We start from the raw sequence: 23,328 nt of genomic DNA on the forward strand, positions 1-23,328 counted from the left end.
GGAAGCGGCGAAAGTGCGGGCGGGGAACGCGGCCCGGCTTTACTGAGCCCGGCTCCACCCCGGCCCCGCTTTACCCGGCCCCGATTTCCCCGGGCCTCGCTTTACCGGGTCCCGCTTTAGCGCGGCCGCCCGTCCCGCCCTCACGGCCCCGGCCCGGTCCGGCCGCGGGCCCCGCCGGCTCCGGCCCCTCAGCGCCATCCGTGCCCCGCTCCCGGTAAGCGGAACCCCGGGTTAATTCACGCTTTTTCCACCCCGCAGGGTTCTCCTGCTGTAAAAAAGGCACCTGGGGGCTGCAGCTGCTGCTGGTACTGACCAGGCAGCACAAAGTTGTGTAGGATCACGTTTTTACATATCTGTGCACCATAGAGGATGTGGCAATGTGTGTTCTACAGAGCAGTAAGATTATTCACCATGTGAATGTTCAGTGGAGGATTTGATGTTTTAGAGATCTCCCTCAGAAATGTACGAAGCATCTTGTTGGAACGCAGCAGGATGAAAAATGCTGGAGCTTCCTCAAGCCTGTGCCTGTCCTTGGCTTCCCAGGCCAGCTCCAGTGCTGCTCTGTGTTCTTTCAATTGAAAAGCAACTCAATAACTGCTGAAATCAATATTGTTTTAATGAAGTGATTCATTTATAACGAGTTCAGAGACCCGTTTTACAAAGCTACCTCAAGTTCACGTTTTGTGTTTTCAGAGGAAGGAAAAAGAATGTCCCAAAAACAGCTGAAAGAAGCTTTTATCAGCAACCTGAACGGAACGAGTTTGCTGGAAATTTCCGCAGGCTTATCCCTTCCTCCGCTGTGCCTGCTGTGCAGAGGGCTCCTCCTGATCCTGTACTACCTGCACCATGGAAAACATGTAAGCTCAAGGACGTACAGCCTGCTGCTGGACTTCCTGGTGCTGGTGTCTCCTCTCGTGTTCTCCTGCACTGTCTTGTCCCCAATCATCTTTTTCATTCCAGTTATCCTTGCTGCCTTCTGTGCCGCAATATTTTCCAAAATATACAGGCAGACAAAACGGGAGGCCAGAGCGCCCTTGGGGCAAATTGTAAAAGAATTCCAGAAGGCACGCTTGGACCCCGAGTGCATTCCAGCAATAACTGTGTTCCGTGTTTATGTCAACGTGCTGACATCCATCAGCATTTTGGCCGTGGATTTCCCGCAGTACCCCCGGCGATACGCCAAGGCCGAGACCTACGGCACCGGGGCCATGGATTTGGGGGTGGGAGCCTTCATCTTTGGAAATGCTCTCGTCTGCCCTGAGGTTCGGCAGAAGCCTCACAGGACTCAGCCCAGGTTCTGCAGCCTGGCCAGGCAGGTGTTCTCCGTGTGGCCGCTGATTGCCCTCGGCGTCGGGCGGCTGCTGAGCGTTAAATCCGTCGAGTACCACGAGCACACCTCGGAGTACGGCGTGCACTGGAACTTCTTCTTCACCCTGGCGCTGGTGAGACTTGCAGCCTCTCTGCTTTTAGCCATATTCCCCAAACACAAGGCTTGGCTCGTGGCTCTGGCTGTGGCTGTGCTCTACCAGCTGCTCCTCAGCACGACCTCTCTGAAGATGTTCATCCTGCACGGCAGCGACGGCCGGGGCTCCCGGCTCGGCTTCCTCGACGCCAACCGGGAAGGGCTCTTCTCCCTCTTTGGCTACCTGGCCATCTACCTGGCCAGCGTGCAGGTGGGGCTGTGGCTGCTGCAGCGCAGGAGCTCGGTCAGGGGCTGGCTGGAGGCCCTCGGGGGGCTGGCCCTGGCCGTGCTGGCGCTGTGGGCGCTGCTGCAGCTGTGCCAGGCGGGCACGGAGCCCGTGTCCCGCCGCATGGCCAACCTGCCCTTCTGCACCTGGGTGCTCGCCCAGTGCCTGCTGCTGCTGGCCTTCTTCGTGCTCACTGACCTCAGCCTGGTGTTCACAAAGCTGCTGGTCAAGGGCTGCAGCGTGCCCTGCTGCTGGAACGTTGTGCAGCCCCCTGATTGCAGGAAAAAGCAAGGAATGGAGGCCGTGTCGGTGGGAAGGCCGGACAAGCTGTCACAGCCATGCCTGATTAGTGCTATTAACAAAAATCAATTACTGTTTTTCTTGCTAGCGAATGTTATGACTGGTGCTGTGAACATCCTGATAGACACAATCCACAGCAAGGCTGCCTTTACGTTATGCATACTGCACGTGTACATGTTTTTTAATTGTTTAATTATGTATATATTGCACGCCAGAAATATAGTATTGAAGTTTTGGTGATTCCACTTTGGCTGAGTGGACTAGCTGGACTTTGTTTGCTGTAGTTGGATGATAGCATTTAATGGAAAAAATAGTATTTTTCCTGGATGCGTTGCAATAATTTATAATTTAGCAGAGCTTTTTATTATTTAGTGTTGATTACTCTTTAATGGTTCATTTCACCAGATTATACAGTTGATGATCTTACTTGTTGGGAGTTGTTGCACATTATCCTGAAAACTTAGATTTGGAGATTGCTGAATATTCCTGCTGCTCCTGAGAGTAAATTGTTTTACAGTTAGTGAACTGTGCTCATACCCAAGGAATTAGATAACAGGGTAGAGCAGAAACCAGATGAAAAGTAAGATGAGGAGTAATTAAATGGAGAGAGAGGCCTAGCTGTGTCAAGATTTACCTAGTTAAGGCCCGTGCATAAATAATAGATAAGAATAATTCTTTATATAAAATGTATTGAATAAGTGGATACTTGAAAATGTTTTGGCCCCAGTCCTGCAGAGATTTATGCATATGCTTGACTTTGATGGTAGTAATTGTGGAATGTTAATCATATACTGAAACCTAAATTAGCCTTTGAATTAAAGCTAAATTTCACTTCCGTCCCCACTGATGAATATAAATGAAGACCTGAGATAAAATGTGATGCTCTGAAGGATAAACTCAACTGCAGATGAATTCATAAAGCAGTTGTTGGAGGTTGTGGTGCAGATAAGAGCAGCATGTTATAAGAAAATACAAAGATACCAAATGAATTCAGCTCCAACCTGCAGACCAGCACATTGAATGCTGTATTTTGCCAGCTGAGATGTCTCAAAGGGAGGACGTTTGGTATCAGTTTTTATTAGCAAACAAACAGGTTGCAGATGGAAAGAAGTGCAGTGCACTGGGTCAGGGTTCTGGCAATGGCTTGAGAAGGGAACTGCTCAGTTTGTCACTCTTCCTTGCCAGGCCAGAGCAGAACACCCTCTGTGTTCCCTTTCCTGACTGTGACAGTTCTTCCTGACCTCATCAGGTCAGTGGGAAGAGAAATACACTTAAAGACTGTGAGGAATTCAATAATGGGATATAAATACTTTAGGAGTAGAATACCAATGGTAGTTGGTGATAGATGCCCAGTGTCAGTGGAGTTACAGCAGTACACATGGGCCATATTCCATATTTCTCCTTGTCTATCACAAGTGATGAATCATCAAACCTTTGGAGAATAAGCCTCTAAATCAGATTCCTTAAGACAGACATGCTGTGGAAGAGTCATAAATTTATGAAGTTCTCCAAGCCCCTGCTCAGCAGAAAGGTGAAGCCTGAGGATTGCAGGCTGTGGCCACGCTCAGTTCATGCTTGTTTGCTTCCAACTTAAAGCCAAGTAGTCTTGAGAATGAAAGCAACGCAGCCTGTATTATCCTGGGGACAGATGCAAGAACTGGCAACAACCTCTTAGAAACAGTTGTCAGTTTATAGCAGAGTTTTCTGGTAACTGGTGGATGTGTTTATTTTAAAACACTTCCTAGACTTGCCTAGGGAAGAAAGGTCTCCCTCGTGAACCAACTGGCACTACTCATTTATGCAGAATTACTCATGGATATTTATTTTTGAAATATTTAAAGCGCGGGACCTGCAGCGGGCTGTGCCTGTGAGCACAAGCCTGTGGTGTGATTCAGAAGGGGCTGGGTGTGACAGGCAGAGCTGTGTCTGGGCAAGCACGGGGCACCCAGGTGCCAGCTGCTCTGGCTGGAGCAGGGAGGACGTGGGAGGCCGGGTGGGTGAGCTCCACACGGGCTGGTGCTGCCAGTTCAGGGTGCAGCTGTGCTTGGCACAACAGCAGCGAGAACAAACCTCTCACCAAGGCCAGCTTCTCATCCTGACACTTCTCCTGCTTCTAATGCCCTGAGGAGTAAGTTGGAGGTTGTAGCCCGGTGGTTTTGGTCCCTTCTCCCAGGCAGCAAGTGACACAAACACGGGACATGGCCTCAAGCTGCACCAGAGGAGGTCCAGGTTGGACATCAGGAGGAATTTCTCCATGGGAAGCGTGGTCAGGCACTGGAAGGTATCCAAGGAATGACTGGATGTGGCACTCAGTGCTCTGGGCTGGCTCACAAAGTGTGGATCAAAGGTTTGGCTTGATGGTCTCAGAGGTCTTTTCCCACCTAAATGATTCTGGGTTTCTGTGGGCTGCTCACCAGTGAGTTAATGAGATACAATTCTCATTGCCTGTTGTGGATAACAAATGCAGGGAGCTCTGCCCTGAAGCCACTGGTGCAGCTCTGAATGCTGAGTGTTCAGCCTGTGAACACAAGAGAATTGCCCAGGGCTCTGAAGGAACCCAGAGATGCAATTGGGCACCCTCGATCACAGGAGGAGCAAACAGCTCTGTCTGGGTTTGAAAAGAAGTGGAAAGTGAACTCCAGGACACTGCTGCTCTCCACACACCTCCACAGCTGAAGGAATGGGAACTCTGCATTTCACTTACTCTGGGCAGTTCTAGACAAAGATCCCTTTGTACACATCAAAGGTATAATTTTTAAAATCGGAAACTTTTATTTAGTTGTTACAGAATGAGTAAAAATTTAAGATGTTTCAAGCAGGAAGACTAATGCTTCAACCATCATGTGTCACCTACTTCAGCAATAGTAAAGCAGAGGAAAACAGAAATTGTTTTGCCTTTGCTGCCATAATTCCACCAAATGACCTTTCTGTAGGGCTGCAGGGTAGAAAAATGCTGGGATATGGTGGGAGAGTGGAGCTGATTACATTTATCCTTAACTTTTTATGAAACATCATTAACTCCTTAACACATCTCGTTATTTTTAAGGATCAGCTCCAGCAAGCCTCCTCTCCCGGCTGCAGTGGTGTCTCTTTTGAAGTCAGAAGTTGCCCCGAAGATTCCAGGCAGTATCGTATTTCAAAGCCCTGTCCCAGAGAACAGGTATTTCTTCCAGGCAAAGAGGCCCATGCAAATGAGCACAGGAAGGGGCTGGCTGCCTTTCCACCGCCTTGGAGATAACAAAACAAGCCACGTGTTCCAGTGACTTAAAAAAACATTAAAAATCCATGGATAAAAAGGGTATTAATGTAATGGTGCTTTTTGTATCAATGTGCACTTCAAGAATATAGAACCTGGGACAATGCTGCTGTTGGGAGTGAGGGGTGACACAGGACAGCATATCCCTGCAAAGACCTAAATTCATCGTGGTTCAGAGTGCTCTGGTGTGAGAAACTCTCTCTAGTAACAAACCCCCAGCTTTCCTGCTGCAGAAAACCATGAACACACCGACTGCTGTTCCCGTTACAGCTCGAGTAAACGAGCTCCTGCACTAAACATCCTTTTTGTGCAGACACAAGAAAGAATCCTGCTCCTTTATTACCTCCCCTGCATTTTCCTGTGAGGGTTTTACTGCCTATATCCATACACAACAAGAATGAACAGGTCAGCTGTATTATTCCGTAGTTCAAGAAAGACTTTGGGTTCGTTGTTCTTTTTGTGATTTAATTTGTTTTTTGGGGGGGCTGGTTAATTTAGGCAGCCACAGGATTTCGGGCAGGCTGCATTGGGGCTGCAGGCGCCAAACAGAGCTGTTCGATCCTGCCCGGCCAGGCTCGGCACCAGCCGCGTTTGATGCCGGGGCAGCGTCTGAGGCGGGGAATTCAGCGAGCCCCAAGGACAGCGAGTCCAGCGCTAATCCCTGCACAGGACACCCCAAAACCCGCCCCTGGCCGTGCCTCAGAGCGTTGATCTCGGCGCGGTTTTATCAGCCCGCGCTGCCGGCGGGGCCGTTCGCACTCGCGGTAACGCCCGGCCCGGCCCCGCTCGTTGTAACCCCCAACGCCCCGGGGCCGGCACCCGCTCCCGGCCCAACCGCCGGCCCGGGGGCCGTTCCTGGCACCGCCGGGAGCCGTTCCCGACGCCCCCGGGCAGAGCCCCGCGTCCCTCAGGGCCGCCCGGAGCGGCCGCAGCGCCCCACGGCCTCGAGGCCAGGCCGGTGCCCGGGGCGGGCCCGGGCGGTGCCCGCGGCTCTCGCGAGAGCGGGGCGGGGCGGCCCCGGGGCGGGCAGGGAGGAGGCGGCTCCGGGACCCGCGGTGCCGCCCGCCTGTCACAGCGCCCGGGCCGCCCAGCGCCGCCAGCAGCCGGTAAGGGCCCGCCGGCCGCGGGCATCGCTCCCGGGGGGGGGCGAGGGTACGGGCGGCACCATGGGGCTCTCCCCGCCGCGCCGGGCGGCTCCCCGCCAGCGCAGCCCCGCGTGGGGAGCCGGGCGAGGCCGCGCAGCAACGGGAGGAAGGGGTGGGTCTGCCGGGGCAGCCGGGCTGCAGCCCGCGGGGAGGCGGCGGGGCGGGCGCTGGGGCCGCTCCGCGGGGCGCCCGGGGCAGCGCCGGGCTGGGCTGGGCTCCCCCCGCGCGGGCCGGGGGCGGCGGAGGAGCCGCAGAGCCGCGCCGGGCTGGGCGGGTCCCGGCGGCCGCGCTGGGCCGGTGGCGGGCGGGGGGTGGCGGCTCCATCTCCCCGTGGCGGCTCCATTTTCTCCCGCGGGCTCCATCTCCATCCCCGCCCGGGGCTCCGTCTCCCCGTTGTGATCTCCACCTCCCCCTCTCCCCGGGGCTCTGCCCGCGCTCCCCCCGCGCCGTGCCCGTGTGCTGCCGCATTCCCGGCCCGTTGCCGGCCCGCGCGGGTCCCCTCCCGGCGGGGTGGGTGGGCCGGGCTCGGCGTGGTGAATCAGGCGATGGGGAGCGCAGGCTGGGCGCCGGCTGCTGGTGAAAGTGTGGCGGGGAAGCGCGGCGGGTGTTTACCTCCGGCCGGGGCCGCCCGCAGGCTGGAGCGGGGAGGAAGCGGCAGCAGCAGCAGCGATGGCGCGGCTGGTGGCGGTGTGCCGGGACGGCGAGGAGGAGTTCCCCTTCGAGAAGAGGCAGATCCCCCTCTACATCGATGACACCCTCACGGTGAGTCCCCGCCGCCCGTCCCGCTGCGCCCGCGCCTCCCGCGTGTTGCAATTCCCCGGGCCGGGCCTTTCCTCCTCGCCGGGCCTCGCTGGCTCCTCCTCGGGCTCCCGCGGCGTTAATCTTTGGGACTTTGCAACACTTGGGGTTAGCAGGGCTCAATGTGGCAACTTTTTTTATCTGATGGCCGGCTCTGAGAGCGGGCGAGCCGCATAATGAGGGAGTTACCGCCGTGCCGGGGCCTGTGCACAAGTTGTGCCGGAGCCACGAGCGTGGCTCGGTGCTCAAGGGTGGAGCAAAGCCATTTTTCTGCTGGGAAGGAAGGGAGCCATGTTAACGTTAAACCCGGCTTAAAACCGCCCGATTGTTCTGCTCTCACACAGGCAAGAAAAAGGCTAAAGGCGTTTTCCAGAGCTTCGGCGTGAAGTCGGGCTTATCGAGCCTGCAGAAATGTAACAAATCTGAGAGTTCCCGTTTCAGGGTGGTGCTGGGAGCTGGAAAACGTGGTTTGGCCGTTTCCAGAAGATTCAGTGGAAAAAATCAGCTAAACGCAGCTCGGAGGTTCTCTGGTCCTTCTCCTCGTGAGTTTAGAGGAAGGTTCAGAAATTGCATTTTAGGAGAACACAAAAATTGCATCGTAGGAGAACACGGAGCAAATGGAAAAAAAAAATCTCTAACTAGCCAGTTGCTCTTTGTTTTAATTCTTAAACCAGGAAAATGTGTTGAAAATAATATTGCACTTAGTAAATTTGGTATCTTAATGATTAGAATTTGATTTCTCATGATAGTGGAAGAGTAACTGTTGTTACTTTAAGTGATTTAAATTCCTAATCTAATGTTTAGGATGGAAGAATCCCTGAGTTTTATCAGCCAAGAAAGGTGTCCTTGCACATGGCAGGACTGTGGAACTGGATGATCTTCAAGGTCCCTTCCAACCCAAACCATTCATCCACCTTCCAGAACAAAAGTGTTGAATGTCCTCAGACAGGCCCCGTCTGGTTTTGCAGCATTTGAAGGAAGTCCTGCTGCTGTATTTTAGTTTTGATCAATGTGAATGGTTGCATATTATTAATTTAACAAATATAATCCCTGGTTTTGGCTTCTCTCTGGTTAGCTGTGTTCAGAGTTTCCTCTCAAGCTGTCCAAAGCAGGATCTGCCTCTCCTGTGGGGCTGATGACCTGGAAAACCCAGACTGTGCAGCAATAGTGAAAGTCTGAGTTTTTTGGTGTCTTGGCCACACCTTGAAAGTTGTTTTGCCCATTCATTTTCCATGTGGTTTTAAGCTCTTGGATTTCTCTCCTTTTTTTTATTTTATTATTTTTTTAATTTATTTTTTTTAATCCTTCCTGGACTCCTTATAAACATTACCCATTCGTTTGTGTCATGTAGACTTGCCATGCTTTTGTTATTTTTGTTGTGTGTAATAGGTTGAGAGTGAAAATTCAGCTCTACCAGGTGGATGACTTCAGCAAACCTAGAATGCCATTTGTGGTTTAGTGCCAGAATTTAATACCAGGCCCAAACTTTGTGTAATTGCACTGTGTTGTTGCTGCCCTGCTGCTTTTTACACCATCCTCACGATTGAAAGGGTCCTCTAGCTGCAAATCAGTTTTATATCCACCTGGAGAGAAGGCATTTATGCAAGTGCAAGTCATCCTCACCATGAAGAAATCTTACCTTATATCCATTTTTTTTTGTCATTCTCTTACTGTTGTTACAGTGTTTGGATTTCTAGGTGGTTTCTGGAGGCTTTTATTAAAAAAATTCTGCAGCAGCAAGTGAATGAACTCTGAGCTTCCTTGTCTGTCATCTATAATTTATTTTTTAAATACCTAATGAGAGCTATTACAAGACATGCAGCTGCCTTTGAAACAGAATTTTACATCTGCAGCACTATCTTTAAAAACTAATGGTGGTTATTGATAGTGACTGGCTTCTGTTACCTCTTTGAAAACTCAAATTTTAAAAATAGTGGGAGCAGTCGGCCGAAAGAGTTAATCTGTGCCTTCAGTGTGGAATCAGTGATTAGTGACTGCAAATGAGGAGTGAATGGCCCATGTGCTCCTCATCTGGAATTTGCTTTGTAGTAGCCGGGAAGCAGCTCAGGTGCAGGGAGATGCTGCTGCCCTGGGTGGATTCTTCACCTCCTCACTTCCCTGTTCCTCCTGGCTCAGCCAGAAATTAAAGGAGGTTTCACTATTGAACCCTTTTCATTTCTTAAGCGGCTTTTATGGTTTCTAGAAGGCATTCCATTTGATGTGGTATTACAGGATTTTTTTTTCCCCTTTCCAGTTCAGGGTGTGATGGTGGTTGATGTTTAACCACTTAATTAAATTAATTCATGTGTCTGATGAGATTTTGTCTTTGATTCTTTTGCTCTGTCGTAAAAAATACCTCAGGGTGTTGTCTGATAGTGGGAGATGAAGGTGAGGGGGGAGAAATGGGCAGGTTTATCTCTTGTCTTTGTTATTAGCAGATAAAACTTTTGCTTTTGCTTGTAGCTCCTGGCCCACAGAAACACCACATTAGTGGTGTGGGGAAACCTGCAAATCTGCAGCAGAAACTGGTGGGGATGGCTCAGGGGTGAGGGAGCTGGGGTCAGGATTGGCTCTGCTCTGCCCACAGATGAGGCAGCTGCGCCAGCCTCACATTGGGGCACACGGGGCAGCAGAACGGTGCCTTGTTCTCTAGAAATGCTGTTTATTTTGGAGAGGTGCTCGGTGCCTGCAGCAGTGAGTGTGGGGTGCTCTGGAGGCAGGCAGCAGGGAATTGTGCCTTCCCCAGACAGCTCAGGGAGGTGCAAGGAGGAGAAGGGCTGAATCAGACAGTTTTATTTGGTGCTCATTTGCATCGGGGTTATTAACCAAAGTTGTTGTTTTGCCTTTCAGATTTTAAAGTGAACTTTCAGTGTTCATATTGACAAATTCCCTTTTTCTCAGTTTGGGCAGGGAAGAGAACTCAGCCAGGCTTCACACATTTTTCTAGTTGCTTTCATTTTATTCCATGGTTGCACAGTTGGATTTTTGACTGAAAGTTACTTTCCTGATTTCTGCCTCCTCTCAAGAAATTGCCCTCTTTGTTTTTCAGTAATTTGATAAGAAATGTTATTAATTACTTACAAGTAATCACATTGTTCTGTAGGCTTAACATTTTGCTTTGAGCCTCTTGAGAGTTGCAGCTGCAATCACACAAAGCAAACTATGCCTTGGAGTACCTTGTTGGGTTAATATGGTTTGAAATTAGCCTTTGGAGGAGTCGACTCTGTCATTAAACTGTTGTGGCTGTTTCCTCAGAGCTTTATAAATTGAGTTAAGCAGTTGGGTCCATTTGGTTCTCAGTGTGTTGAAGTTTTTTTGGGGTTTTTTTTTTGTTTTTTTTTTTTTTTTTAAACTGAAGCAGGGTCTCAAGTCATGCAGATGATGATATAAACAATGATGGTCCATTTAGCAACTTTTGCTTTCTAACAGCTATTTAAGAGTTGTCATTTATAAACTGCCTCTAGAACATTATATTAATGCAGCATTTATTGCTTTGCTGAGACATTCACTATCTGAAATAGTTTTTCAAGCTTTCCCAAGCTCCAGTAATTATGTGAAAAGAATGAGCATTTAACATAATTTCAGTCTTATTTCCCCCAAGAAAGTAAAGCAACTAATCCTCTGTTTGTTTTTTTTTTCATTTGTTTGTTTTGTCTGAAAGTTCCTCTTTAAAATGTTTTTCCTCTCTTGTATAGATGGTGATGGAATTTCCTGATAATGTGCTGAACCTCGATGGACATCAGAATAACAGCACACAGCTGAAGCAGTTCATCCAGGTAAATCGTGTTTCCTGAGAAGTGAGATTTTTGCTTTCCTCAGGTTTGTGTATTTTGCTTCTCCAGGAGGTTGTGACTCCTGGAATGCCTCAGACACGTCAGCACCTGGGAGCAATCACACCTTGGTACCAAAGTGCACTGGGCTCAGTTGTGCTCTGGATTCCTCAGCATTTATTGCACGTTGTCTTGTCAGGAGGCAATTGCTGCAAGTCTGAGAGCTCAGCACTTACAGTGGGAGCTGCAGCTTCTAAATACATCCTGATTTTTGTTTTTCTGAGCAGTTTTGAACCACCCTTTCAAGTGGAAGTGTGGATTGCTTGAGGTTGGGTTCTTATGATTAGTGCCCATACCAGGGTAGAATTTTTGTGCCAATTTGTGGATTTTATAGAGATCAGTAGTGAGAATTGGTTTTGTGGTACCCCAGAAACTTTAATCCTGGAAACTGATGTGCCAAATTCTGGCAAATACTGTAGCACCTTGGCACCTGTAGCAGCTGCAGGGTGGTGCCACTTGATGGGCAGAGGTTGCAGCTCTGCAGTTGCATGGCTGCCTCTGTCAGGGCTGACAGCAGCAGTGCAGACATGTGCTGCATGCCAAGTGCAGCTGGGTTGTGAAAATAGCTCGTTCCTGCTTTGCTGTGGCTCCTGAAATTAATTACAGGAAACAGAGTTATTGCACAGTGATAGTGCTTGGCAGTGATTTAATGGGCCTTTCTCTAGGAGCACAAACCTTCAATGTTACCTGATGGTACCTCTGCTCTCCATATTGCATGGAAGGAGCTGAGAGCACTTGCTCTTTTCAGTGGATGGGAGTTCTGCTGTATTGTGTGGTCTTTTATTCCTTTCCCAGGAGTTGTGACAAGTCCTTTGTGCGTGGGGAGTGTTTAAATGGTGTGATGTGACAATAAACCAGAGAATTCTCTGGTGCTGTGACAATCCCTGTGAAAATACAACTCAAGTGTATGTTTGTGTGTTGGGGTGTGAGGAAGGGACTCTCTGCTCTGCACAGCTCTGCTGGTGGCACTCCAGTGCTGCTGAAAGCCAAGGCAGTAATTCAGCAGTGAGGACTAGAAGGGTATGTGCTTTTTGTGAGGACGTGTGCCTGGATGTGTTTGACACAGGGGCCAGGAGACACATCTCCAATTGTTTATTGACGTCAGCAATATTAGAAGGTGTTCTCATTAATGTTCTATTCATAGCACACATTGGGTGTTCACTACTGAAGGCAAAGGCTTCACCCTGAGTAGTAATGTGTGCTTTCTTTAATTCCAGCTAGTAGGATTGTTATGGGAAATGGCTTTTAGCCTTCCAGGAAAAATACTGCTAAATTGTCATGGTCTGAGCAGAATGAGCTGGTTGTAAATGAGATTTCCATAAAAGCCAATGAGAGTTTATGAATTTCTGTGTGCCAAAGACAAAAGGAGTGTGAGTAGAAGGTGAAAACTTGGAGTTGGTGTGCGTGAGACCTTTTCCTGCAACATCTGTGCTGAGGTGGAGACAAAGAATTTCCCACTTGGGACAGGATGGTTATTGTGGGACCATCCCATTCTTGGGACGGTTATTCTGAAGCAGCGTTTGCGGTGAAAGGAAGCAACAAAGAGGTGAAAAAAACCAGAGAGTAAGCATATGGGAATGAGAATAAGGAATGATTTGATGTTGGTGGTGGTTTTTTTTTGCAGAGACACAGCATGCTGAAGCAGCAGGACCTGAACATTGCCATGATGGTGACGTCGCGGGAGGTGCTGAGCGCGCTGTCGCAGCTGGTGCCGTGCGTGGGCTGCCGGCGCAGCGTGGAGCGCCTCTTCTCGCAGCTGGTGGAGTCAGGGAACCCTGCCCTGGAGCCCCTCACCGTGGGGCCCAAGGGGGTGCTCTCGGTCACCCGCAGCTGCATGACTGATGCCAAGAAGCTCTACACGCTCTTCTACGTGCATGGGTCAGTGTCTGCTCGGGCCATCCCCGCTCTCTGCGTCGCCTTCGTGGTGAAGCTGAGTTGTCACAGCACATTCTCCTCTTCAACATCCATAATTACAGCTGCATGTTGCCTAAACTGGGGGAAAAACAAACCTAATCTTTGGTAGCACCACTTGCAGTGCCATGATTGCAGTTGGAAGATGGCAATGTTTAATGTTTGGTCCTTAATCTGGTGCAGATGCTGCGGGGGTTTTTGTGGTCTCTGGAAGAAGAGTGTGTGCCTCACTAGCTGGCCTGTAAAAAAATAAGTGTGTTAATTTTTTCCACCAAAGTTTGCTGCACTTGGGTGGAAAGGTAACACTGAGAAAGTGAAACCTTCTGGGCTTGGTGAGCACAATAAATGCCCCAGTGCCATTAGTTCCTGAGCTGTCAGCAGAGCAAACAGGGGGTGCTCAGCACAGTGTGTCTTGGCCTTCCAGTTGGCTTCAGTTTGTTCTTCTTGCTCCAGTTAGCAGGAAAAGTAGGGTAGGTTAGTGCAGAGTTGAGATTGAGATGGGGAGAGTGAGGTAGTGTAACCTGATCCAGTGGTTTTCAGAATACCAAGTTCCTCACTTTTTTTTTCCATAGGTCCAAACTGAATGACATGATTGATGCAATTCCCAAAAGTAAGAAGAACAAAAGGTGTCAGCTACACTCCCTGGACACACACAAACCAAAACCTTTGGGGTAAGTCTGTTTATCATCCACAAGTGAAATATTTTAAGGAAGCAAAGTATTGAGACTAATTTATTTTTAAGCATTGAGAACAATTTTTATGCTCTGATCTGCTTGCCAGAGTAGCAGTTGGATTGTAGCAGACCTGAATAGTTGCTGGGGAGAGGAAGAGAAGCACCAGGAGTTTTGGGCATGGATGGCTTCTGCACTGTGATATAAACAATGCTATTAGAAAGACAAACTGGTTTCTGTGCTCTAGACCAAAATGGTTGCTCAGCAGATTTTCTCACATTTAGGTCAAAGGGTACATGCTAAATAAATATACATCATTTTGCTTAGGATTATTAAAAATGCCTTGCACAACTGTTAACCAAGGGCTTTATTGTGGTTGGATGCAGGGTTAAAACTGGAACTCCATAAAATGTATTTTCTCAAAAGTGACAGCATGTTTCGAATACACCACTGAACAATATGCATATATGCCTCTGTCTTGAAGCTGAAATGATTTATTCCAGCTGGTTAAGCAGAAAACACTCCCTGTAAATCTATTGTGGATTTTAGGGAGGTTTCTTGTTTGTGGGGTGGCTCCTTTTATTTTTTTTTTTTTTTTCATATGATGACCAATAAATTAGTCTCTTGGGCTTAATTGGAGTGTCTGGACCATTTTTATTCATCTGTGTTCTGCTGCTGCTTAAGCCTCCAACCTGTGAAAGCTTGTTCATGGTTTCCAGTTACAGGACATGTATTTTTCTATGCAGATTGGAGTCTCCTGGGTTTAGTTAAAGCCCCTGGGATAGCAGGCATGTGGAATTTGACACTTGATTTTTGCTTGTGCTGCTTGAGGAGGATACTGGGAACTAATCATTACCTTCTATTATATTTTGGTTACAGGCCTTTCACAAAATTAGTTTAAAGCTTGTGTTACACAAGATCGTGAGAGTTTAGAGGTGTAGATACATACATTTATTTTTTAAATAAAGCAAATTCATAGCATCATGAAAGTGGGTTTGGGGTTTTTTATATTTAGTAAGCTTAATCTTTTCTGTGTGAGAACAGATGCTGTGGAACCTGCAGTTAGCACTTGGGCAAGGTAGAACAATTCTGAAGCTGAATGAATAGAGAGGGAAATGCTGCTTTCATTTCCCCAATTCATGCTGGAATAAACCCCCTTTGGAGGCTGGCAGGTTAATAGGGGATATGAGGAGGAGCAATATTTTACACTCTGCAGGTAAAACCTGGGGGTTATCAGAGAACATGGCCTGTGGACAAGCAGAGCAGTTTGCTGAAGAGGCAGGACTTGCACTCCCCTCTTCAGCTGAAACCCAGAGTGTATCAGCATTTATATAAATTCAAATAAATCTGCCTGCAGTGGGCACAGGCTGTGGCTGGGCTGTGGAGGCACCCAGTTGTCACAGAACAAATTTCATTTACCAACACGGAGCTCCTGCTCCACATCTTCACAAGAAACTCTTGAGATGAGTTGCATCTGTTGGGCATTTCCTCCACACAAAAAGGCTTTGAGCTGGAGCAGTGTGTTTAATTAAAGGAGTTATGTAAGCAGCTAATGCCACTCCAGGGTTACTTGATGTCCTCACTCTGTGCCTGGCTTTTGGCTCCTCAGCTCCGTTTGGGGCTCAGGAGCATTTGAAACTCTCCTAAATGCAAGCCCTATGACCTGGCAAAGTGGGAAATGGCACACAGAGCTCCTCTAATGAGGAAACAGGGCTGCTGCTTCCCATTTTCCTGCTCTGTTGTGTCCATAAGACAGAAATGACCATTCTGATAAAGTGTCAAGTGTGCACAGGCCTGTAGGTTACCATAACTTGTTATTTAAAGTCCATTTTTTGTCGCTTTTAGCACATCCAAATGTGAATTGTAAAGTTATTTGGTATTCTAACAGATTTTTGAAATTTGAGGTAGGATGTTTTATGGTGAAAGTTGTTTGGTTTTTTTGTTTTGCTTTTTTCTTTCATTATTTTACCAAATCATCTTCACCTGATTCAAACTTGTATCTATTTATATTTAAAGTAATATTCTGAAAATCACAACTGGTTTGCAGCTGTAACATTAGAAAGTCATGCTGAGTCTGGGTTATAAACACGGACAGCGAAATTTGCATCTCAGTTCTGACCCAAACTTTCATAGATATTAAGGCTTAACCTATAAAGAATTCAAATTTAATTAAGGAACAGAGCAGCATTTTCCATAGGACTTGTTTAGGAGGAATAACTAGCTGATAATATATATGTTATAGGTCTGAAAAATGTTTGGTAATACTATGTGACAGTGAAAGGAGCAGTAGCAGACTCAGTTCAAAGAAATTAAGAGCAGTTAAGAAAAGTAGAGAAGACAGGAAGAGGAAAGAGAACAAGTGTAGCATCATTTTCTGCTATGGACCTTCCCAGGGAGCAGTCAGGTAAAGAATGAGGCTCTGCTGGGCTTCCTTGCTGCCTCCCAGCAGGGTGAGGAAGAGTTTGGTGTCATTTCCACGCAGGGGTTGCTGGATGGATGTGTGGGAGCTGATGTCCCAGGAGTGCAGGGATGAAGTGGTTCTGATCGACTCCAGCTGCCTCCTAGAAACCTTGGAAACCTACCTACGGAAACACAGGTGTGTGAGGGGAGCAGGCACCTTCCTGGGGGGAATACGTGGCTTTGTGAGGCCAGAATGCTCAAAATGTGGAGGGATTTTTCTTGTGAAACTGTAGATTTCAGCTTGGTGGTGATGGGGGACTTAATCCAAAGATGGTGGAATGTTCTTTCTGTTTAATGAAAGGGAAGATGTGGAGACCTCTGATGAAATCATAGCTGCTTGTCTTAATCTTTTTTACTAGGATTAAATTATGATTTACAGTTCAATGTTTAGAAATTGTGTGTTCTCATTCACTTTTCACTGCTCTTGGGCTGTGCCTGTTTTCAGGCTTTCAGGGAGTGTGTGCCATTTCAGAATTCTGTAAGCTGCACTAGTGCAAGCAGATTTTAGGCTTGGTGTTGCCTGTAAAGCACTGTTCTAAACCACTTGTTTGTGCCTGGTGCTGTTCAATCTCTCTTGCAGGGCAGAAATAAACCATTAAATTATAGTTGCATGTGCACAGGACCTGCCGTGCTGATTGAAAAGTTTTAATTTCCAGCAGTCTCAAGGTTCTGATATCAACTGTGGGGGCACAGATGGGCGCGGGGGTGGCGGTGCTGTGGAAATAACACTTTGGAAACAAAATAACTTTAATCTCCTGTGACATTAAACACTGCCTTGGCTGCCTTCCTGGTGCTAACCTGCAATAATACTGCTGTTTTCTCTCCTTCCACCACAGAAAGCAGACAGGTATCGTAGGTCCAACAGCAAAATATGTTTGATTTAATGCTGTCAAATGGCTGGAGACACTAGGAAAGGGAAAAACACCATCCAGAGCTGGCATGGGGAGGCAGCTTTGAGCTGAAATGTGAGCAGCTTGTCTGACTTGCATTTTTAGAGTCATCCAGCAAGAGATCTGGTAGCCTCTTGAAGGTTACTCCTCTTATGACACAGAATGAGCTTAATTTGCCTGTATTTTAATTATAAGTATACTCCTGTCACACATGAGCTGTCACATGTTTAAAATGAGTATGTTGTGTTATAAATAACCCTCGTTTGGCCATCAGCACAGCAATCTAATAATTCAAAATATGTTTGTAGTGGAAACAAGGATCATTCTTGTACTGTAAGCACCAGAGGATACTTTGCCTTGTTTGTTATCACTCACTTGAGTGCACTTGAAAGAACTGCTAGAAGGTGATGTGGTATGTGTTACTTGAGAGAGGGATTTTGCCCTGGTTTGCAGTACTTGCTCACTGCTGAGATTTCTGATCTTTGAGTTGAATTCCATATGGGAATTTCTTCAAATCAAGGACTCACTGGGTGGGCTCTGCTCCATGGGTCGGAGGACAGAAGTGTGATATCCAGGTTAGTAATGGGATAATTCATGGTTAATTTAGGTGGATCATAGCCAGAAGATACTATACTAATTACTATAATAAGAATACTATTATAATTACATTTTTGAAGCAGCACAGCCCTCCCACACCCCAGCTCAGACGCATCACCGCTCACCCAGCGCGTTTGGGCGCACCGAGCCTGATCCTGTTCTTTCCCCCCAGATTTTGCACCGACTGCAAGAACAAAGTGCTGCGTGCCTACAACATCCTGATTGGGGAGCTGGACTGCAGCAAGGAGAAGGGTTACTGTGCTGCCCTGTACGAGGGGCTGCGCTGCTGCCCCCACGAGCGCCACATCCACGTGTGCTGCGAGACCGACTTCATCGCGCACCTCTTGGGCCGGGCCGAGCCCGAGTTCGCAGGAGGGTATGAGTATGTAATTGGCTAGAGTGGGCTATCTAGCGCTTTGCTTCTTTATTTGACTCTCCAATGTCTTTGCCCAAAGTGGCTTTTTGCCTCTTTGCTGTGTGATGAACTCGTGGTTGTGGATATCTGTACTGGTGTAGGAGAGAGCGCTTGGAAGGTGCCGGCTGTGCTTTGGAAGGAAGGAGTGACCTTGTTCACTCCCTGAGCTGCCTGCTTGTCCACTGAGGTGTTCAAATATGCGAAATAGAAAGAGAGCCTTCGTTGAGTTTTGTCAAATGCCAAGTATTTGAGTTAGTTTTGTTGCCATTTGTGTAGTTTTGAGCCTTTTTTAAAGCGTCTTAAAACCATCCAGTGAAAAGTTCTGAGCTCAGTATTGGAGAATGATAGAATGAGTTGGAAGTGACATTAAAGATCATCTAGTTCCAACCTCAGTACCTTTAAAGCTCAGTCATAACTGTTTAATGAGGAGGGTAAATCCTTTCATAGTAGTTTTACCTTTACAGATTGGCCAGATTGATAGATAATAGATGAATAATGAACAGATTAATACTGAAATGTTTTTACTCTGCACGGTAAGTAATGTACAAAATGCCCTTTGTGTTTGTTCAGCTTGAGCTAACTGATGGTGAAATAATTGCTGTGAACTCCAGCAAATTTTAGGACACAAAAGAATGCATCTCTGGCATTTAAACAAAAGGGAAGAGCAGGTTATGGCACCTGAAGCCAGAGGTGGCATAGTGAGAAGGCACAGTGCTACTTCACTTTGGTGGCTTTGACCCGTTCCTTTCTATTTTGCATCTGCATGCAGCACAGCAGAGCCCTGCCAGGCTGCTCCTGCAAACACAGCTGCAGCTGTGCCTCAGAGAACACATGAGCCCTGCTTTGATCCCTTGGTTGGCTCCTAGCTGCTCTAACAGAGCTTTGGTTCCCCTTTCCCCCAGACGGAGAGAGAGGCACGCCAAGACAATAGACATAGCCCAGGAGGAGGTTCTCACCTGCCTGGGCATCCACCTCTACGAGAGGCTGCACCGCATCTGGCAGAAGCTGCGCGCTGAGGAGCAGACGTGGCAGATGCTCTTTTACCTGGGGGTGGATGCTTTACGCAAGAGCTTTGAGGTAAAAACATCCAGATTTGTCCAACCTGTGTCTGAGCTGCTGGGCCTGTTGTCATTTTCTAGTTCATTTTCTGCTTTTCAGCACTGGGCTGGAAGGAGTGTCAAGGGTGTTGCAGTCAATCCCTTGTTGAGTTGTGTGGCATCCATGCACAGCACTACTGGACTGTGTTTCCATGTGGAATAAACAGGAATAGAAAAGATTGAGGCTTGCTTTTACTTTCAAGCTGCCCATTCCACTACACTGAACCTTCTGTGTTATTAATTCTGTTTTTCTACCTGATTGCATTTAAAGCAGCTCAGGCTGCAACAGTTTTTGGTTGGTTTATGAGTAAAAATGGAGGATGTGGTTTTGAATTACAAAAGTGATTGCAAACTCTTGTGTTCAGCTTGTTCTGAATGCACTCTGATCCTGTGGGATCCTGAGCTTCATACAGAACTCCTTTAACATATACCAATATTAATCACCAGTTTATATGACATGGATATCTTTTTTTGTTATGTTCATCTTCCATTGATAATAACTGTTCTCTCTAAAATCTCTAAAACACTAGAGAAGGAGGAGAAAAATAATTTTGGGAAAGATCATAGTGTAACCTTGAGCTGGTTAGTTCTTGTTTACTCTCACAGGCTCAGAGATCACAGATCTAACAATGCATTAAAATCTGCAACTCTTCACTGAAAAATGTGAATCTGGACCATAGGTGCAAGCTAGAGCTCCCCCACCCAAGAGTTTTCAGCCATCTAAACCAAGTGGCTGCATCTTGGTGGGCATTTTTCTCCTGTAGTCAATAGTGGTGCTACTGGGATTTCATTCCTGGCTGTTTTCCTTCTCTTGTTTTATAAATGAAAAAGCTTGAACAGTGATGACTTCTGTAACTGGATCTAACCTCTTGTAAACAGATGGCTGTGGAAAAAGTGCAGGGCATTAGTCGATTGGAGCAGCTCTGTGAAGAGTTTTCAGAAGAAGAGAGAGTGAGAGAGCTTAAACAAGAGAAGAAGCGCCAAAAGCGGAAGAACAGAAGGAAAAATAAATGTGTGTGTGAGATCCCTGCTCCTCTGCAGGCAGCAGAAGAGAAGGAAATCAATCAGGCAAAGGTAAACATGGCTAGCTGGGGCTTTTTGGGGCTTCATCCATCAGCTCACTGTTCCATGGTAGAATTTGTGAGGGATTTTCTTGTATTTTGGTCCTTGGTGGAATTTAATGCTCTTTCAGATGAGCAGGGTCTTTGTAAAGTCAGCTTCTGGGTTTTTTTAAATCATAAATCTGAGGTTCAGGTTGTGCCAGGACCTGGGGATTCAAATGCTGCTTGTAGGCAATTGCCATTGGATTTTGGAGAGGAGGGGGAACCTTTAAGTGCATTTTTATTCAGGATCTCTTGGCTGGTCTTAATGGGCTGTGACTGGGTCGAGGTAAATTGGTTGGGGTTTTGTTTAGTTGTGTTGTACTCGTGAAGAATTCTAAGCAATGCTGTTATCAGTCAGTGTCAGCTGGTGTTTCTCATGGAAAGAGTATCCTTTACAAAGTGCTGGCTGAGCTGCTTCCAGTGCCTGCAATGTTTTTTGTTTCTGTTTGAAGGAGAACTCAAACTTCACGGAAAGCAGCTGCAAAGCCTGTGGTAGCACCGAAGAAGCCAACAACTGTGTAGAAGTAATTGTTACTAATGAAAGCACTTCTTGCACTTGTCCTAGTAGTGGTACCCTATTAGGCTCACCTAAAATCAAGAAAGGTATGTTTAATGTCAGTATTTTTCACTTTTAAAAAGCATTTCCCATTTATGGGGTGAACAGTGGTCACCTGTTTTTATAAAGGAGTCTCTGCCCGTGGCAGGGAGGTGGAACGAGATGATTTTTAGGGACCCTCCCTACCCAAACCTGTCTGGGGTTCTCTGGATTCTCTCTTGTTAGAGGCATAACTAAAGAATGTGCAGCAGTTCCTACAGATGGCAGTAATTTTGGCCTCTGTCTCAGGTTTATCTCCACACTGTACTGGCAGCGACTGTGGCTATTCCTCGAGCATGGAGGGCAGCGAAACGGGGTCCCGGGAGGGCTCGGACGTGGCCTGCACTGAGGGCATCTGCAACCATGATGAAAATGGTAGGTTTGGGAAGAAGATAATGATGCTTTGATGCCCCCAGAGCTGCAGCATCTCAAAGGGAACTTGGCTGTGTTTTGCAGGGGACGATGCCTGCGTCCATCGCTGCGACGACAAGGAGGAGGATGGAGACAGCTGTGTGGAGTGCTGGGCTAATGCAGAGGAGAGCAACACAAAAGGCAAAAACAAAAAGAAGAAAAAGAAAAGTAAAGCTTTGAAGTGTGAGAATGACCACGTAAGGAACATGGCTCTGCCAGATGCTTCTCTTAAGTGCTTACATTTGAAAGTAGTTACAGCAGGATTTTAAATTACCATTTGAGACTATGCTGAAAATGGGACAGCAGGGATCTCCTGTTCCCTTGTCATCCCAAGTTTTGGAACTGAGGTCCTTCCTGTAGGTTAGGTTGTGGTGGAGTTTCTTCTGTGTTCCTAAGCACGTGCACTTTTACTCACTCTCAGTGAATGTGCCACCCCCAGCTCCCCAGGCACGTGTTTAAGTGTAAATACCTACCCTTGCTCACCTTTGAACCTTCCCTTTTCCCTCTGCTTCCGTCTCAAACTCGAATATTCCACACGAAGCACTGCTGGCAGTTGATTGCAGGCTCTTTTCCATTCCAGATTCAGAAGCTTGGGAGCTGTCTGGCAGATGCAGGTAGCAGAGAGAGCTCAGGAAATCTCACGCACACAGAGTTTCACCGCGACAAGACCAAAGACACACACGCTGAGAGCTGCTGTAGCGCAGACAAAAGCGGCCAGCAGTTGCCTTGGTTTGAGCATATGAAAAATGTGTCACAGTTTGCAGAACCTACAGAAATGTCACTTGTCCCTGATACTGGAAAAGGTGCCAAAAGCTTAGTGGAACTCCTTGTAAGTAACCGCTGCATTTGAGTTTTGAGTTTTAGCATCCTGCTTTAATCTTTGGGGCTGAGAACTCAACTCCCAGTGAGGAGCTGTCCCAGTGTTGAGTTCGGTTCCTTGTGCACGTTCCCTGAGAAGTTTATAATTGAATGCTTTGCAGAGGAGGAGAAATGGTCGCTGGAATGCGGTGACAGAACTTGTGTTGCAAGTGCTCATTGTCAAGGGCTGCATTATTCCGTAACATCAAGTGGGCATTATTGCTGCCTTCAGGCCTCAAATGTGGCTTCCCACTGCAGGCTCCTTGGGCAGCTTTCATCTCTCTCCTCTCCTTCCACTTACTTAGATCCTTTGCTCTTTCCCTGCTTTTTTCTTTTCTTTCTTTTTTCACCTTTCCTCCCCTCAATTTTCTTTCTCCTATTTTTTCCCTTTTTCTTTCCCTGCCTTTTCCTCAAAACCCACTAATAAAATCAATCCTCTTCCCATGGGAATGTGCTAAGACTGAAGCAGATTTGGATTTGTTTAATGACTGAATTGGCTATTTCTCACCCCAGAGCAGCAGAGCCCTGTGTGAGTGCGGTGTCTGGATCAGCCAGCTGGGCTTTGGGCTGGGGTCAGATGTGCTGCACAGGAGGGCAGTGCTGGAGCTCTGAAATCCCCCCTCTCATTGCAGGATGAGTCAGAGTGCACTTCTGACGAGGAACTATTCATCTCCCAGGATGAAATCCAATCATTCATGGCAAACAACAAGTCTTTCTACAGCAACCGGGAGCAGTACCGGCAGCACCTGAAGGAGAAGTTCAACAAGTACTGTCGCCTCAACGACCACAAGGGGCCCGTCTGCAACAGCTGGCTGGCCACAGCTGGAGCCAACTGAACCCAATCCAACTCTGTCTGTCACTGAAACTCGAGATGACTACTGCGCCTTCTCCTTCCAAACTTAATTTAGTGACTTACGGCAAAATTTTATCTTAAATTAATGTGATTATTTTTTTTTCTTGTTTTTTTTTTTTCCAGGGGGAGGCTGGTGGAGGTGATTTCCTTAATTTTGTTCTTTCTCCAGGCTTGTATCTTTAGTTGAGTAGCTGTGCAAGCCTCTCTTCTAATTTAAGCCATCTCTTTTCATTCAATGTTTCTCTTCCTGTGAGACTTACAAAAAGCAAACTAGTGGCAAAGTAATGTTGTACCTATAATTCTGTACAGAATGACAAGGAGCTGAATATAAGATTTTACAAAGTAGACATCCATTTGCAAAATGTTTTGGATGTAATATGTTAAAGCGCAATGTGCAAAAATTTAAATAAAGAATATTTATTAATATGCATAGTAAAAGTGAGTGTCTAT

General features: G+C 47.2%; 2 protein-coding genes across 3 annotated transcripts; both read left to right on the forward strand.

Moving 5' to 3' along the window:
• The first annotated feature begins 161 nt into the window (after positions 1–161).
• Positions 162–2,228, forward strand: PIGW (phosphatidylinositol glycan anchor biosynthesis class W). Its single transcript, XM_054287320.1, has 2 exons — positions 162–214; positions 694–2,228. The coding sequence occupies exon 2, from the start codon at positions 708–710 to the stop codon at positions 2,226–2,228; it is 1,521 nt and encodes a 506-aa protein (XP_054143295.1). The 5' UTR covers positions 162–214; positions 694–707.
• Positions 2,229–6,286: 4,058 nt separating this feature from the next.
• On the forward strand, positions 6,287–23,308 carry GGNBP2 (gametogenetin binding protein 2). Of its 2 annotated transcripts, none has more exons than XM_054287334.1 (14): positions 6,287–6,350; positions 7,024–7,151; positions 10,883–10,963; positions 12,642–12,895; positions 13,501–13,599; positions 16,082–16,195; positions 17,719–17,928; positions 18,864–19,038; positions 19,938–20,132; positions 20,614–20,764; positions 21,006–21,131; positions 21,213–21,364; positions 21,748–21,996; positions 22,658–23,308. In XM_054287334.1, exons 2-14 carry the CDS (start codon positions 7,059–7,061, stop codon positions 22,859–22,861), a joined length of 2,103 nt encoding a protein of 700 aa, XP_054143309.1. In that variant the 5' UTR covers positions 6,287–6,350; positions 7,024–7,058; the 3' UTR covers positions 22,862–23,308. The 2 variants fall into 2 exon arrangements, with proteins under 2 accessions (XP_054143309.1, XP_054143310.1); XM_054287335.1 differs by having other exon boundaries at positions 17,719–17,922.
• The last annotated feature ends 20 nt before the right edge of the window (positions 23,309–23,328 follow it).

The sequence above is a fragment of the Melozone crissalis genome, unplaced genomic scaffold (assembly GCF_028551555.1).
Source record: "Melozone crissalis strain CALT ecotype California unplaced genomic scaffold, PUWL_Pcris_2 ptg000057l_1, whole genome shotgun sequence".
NCBI classification, from domain to species: domain Eukaryota; kingdom Metazoa; phylum Chordata; class Aves; order Passeriformes; family Passerellidae; genus Melozone; species Melozone crissalis.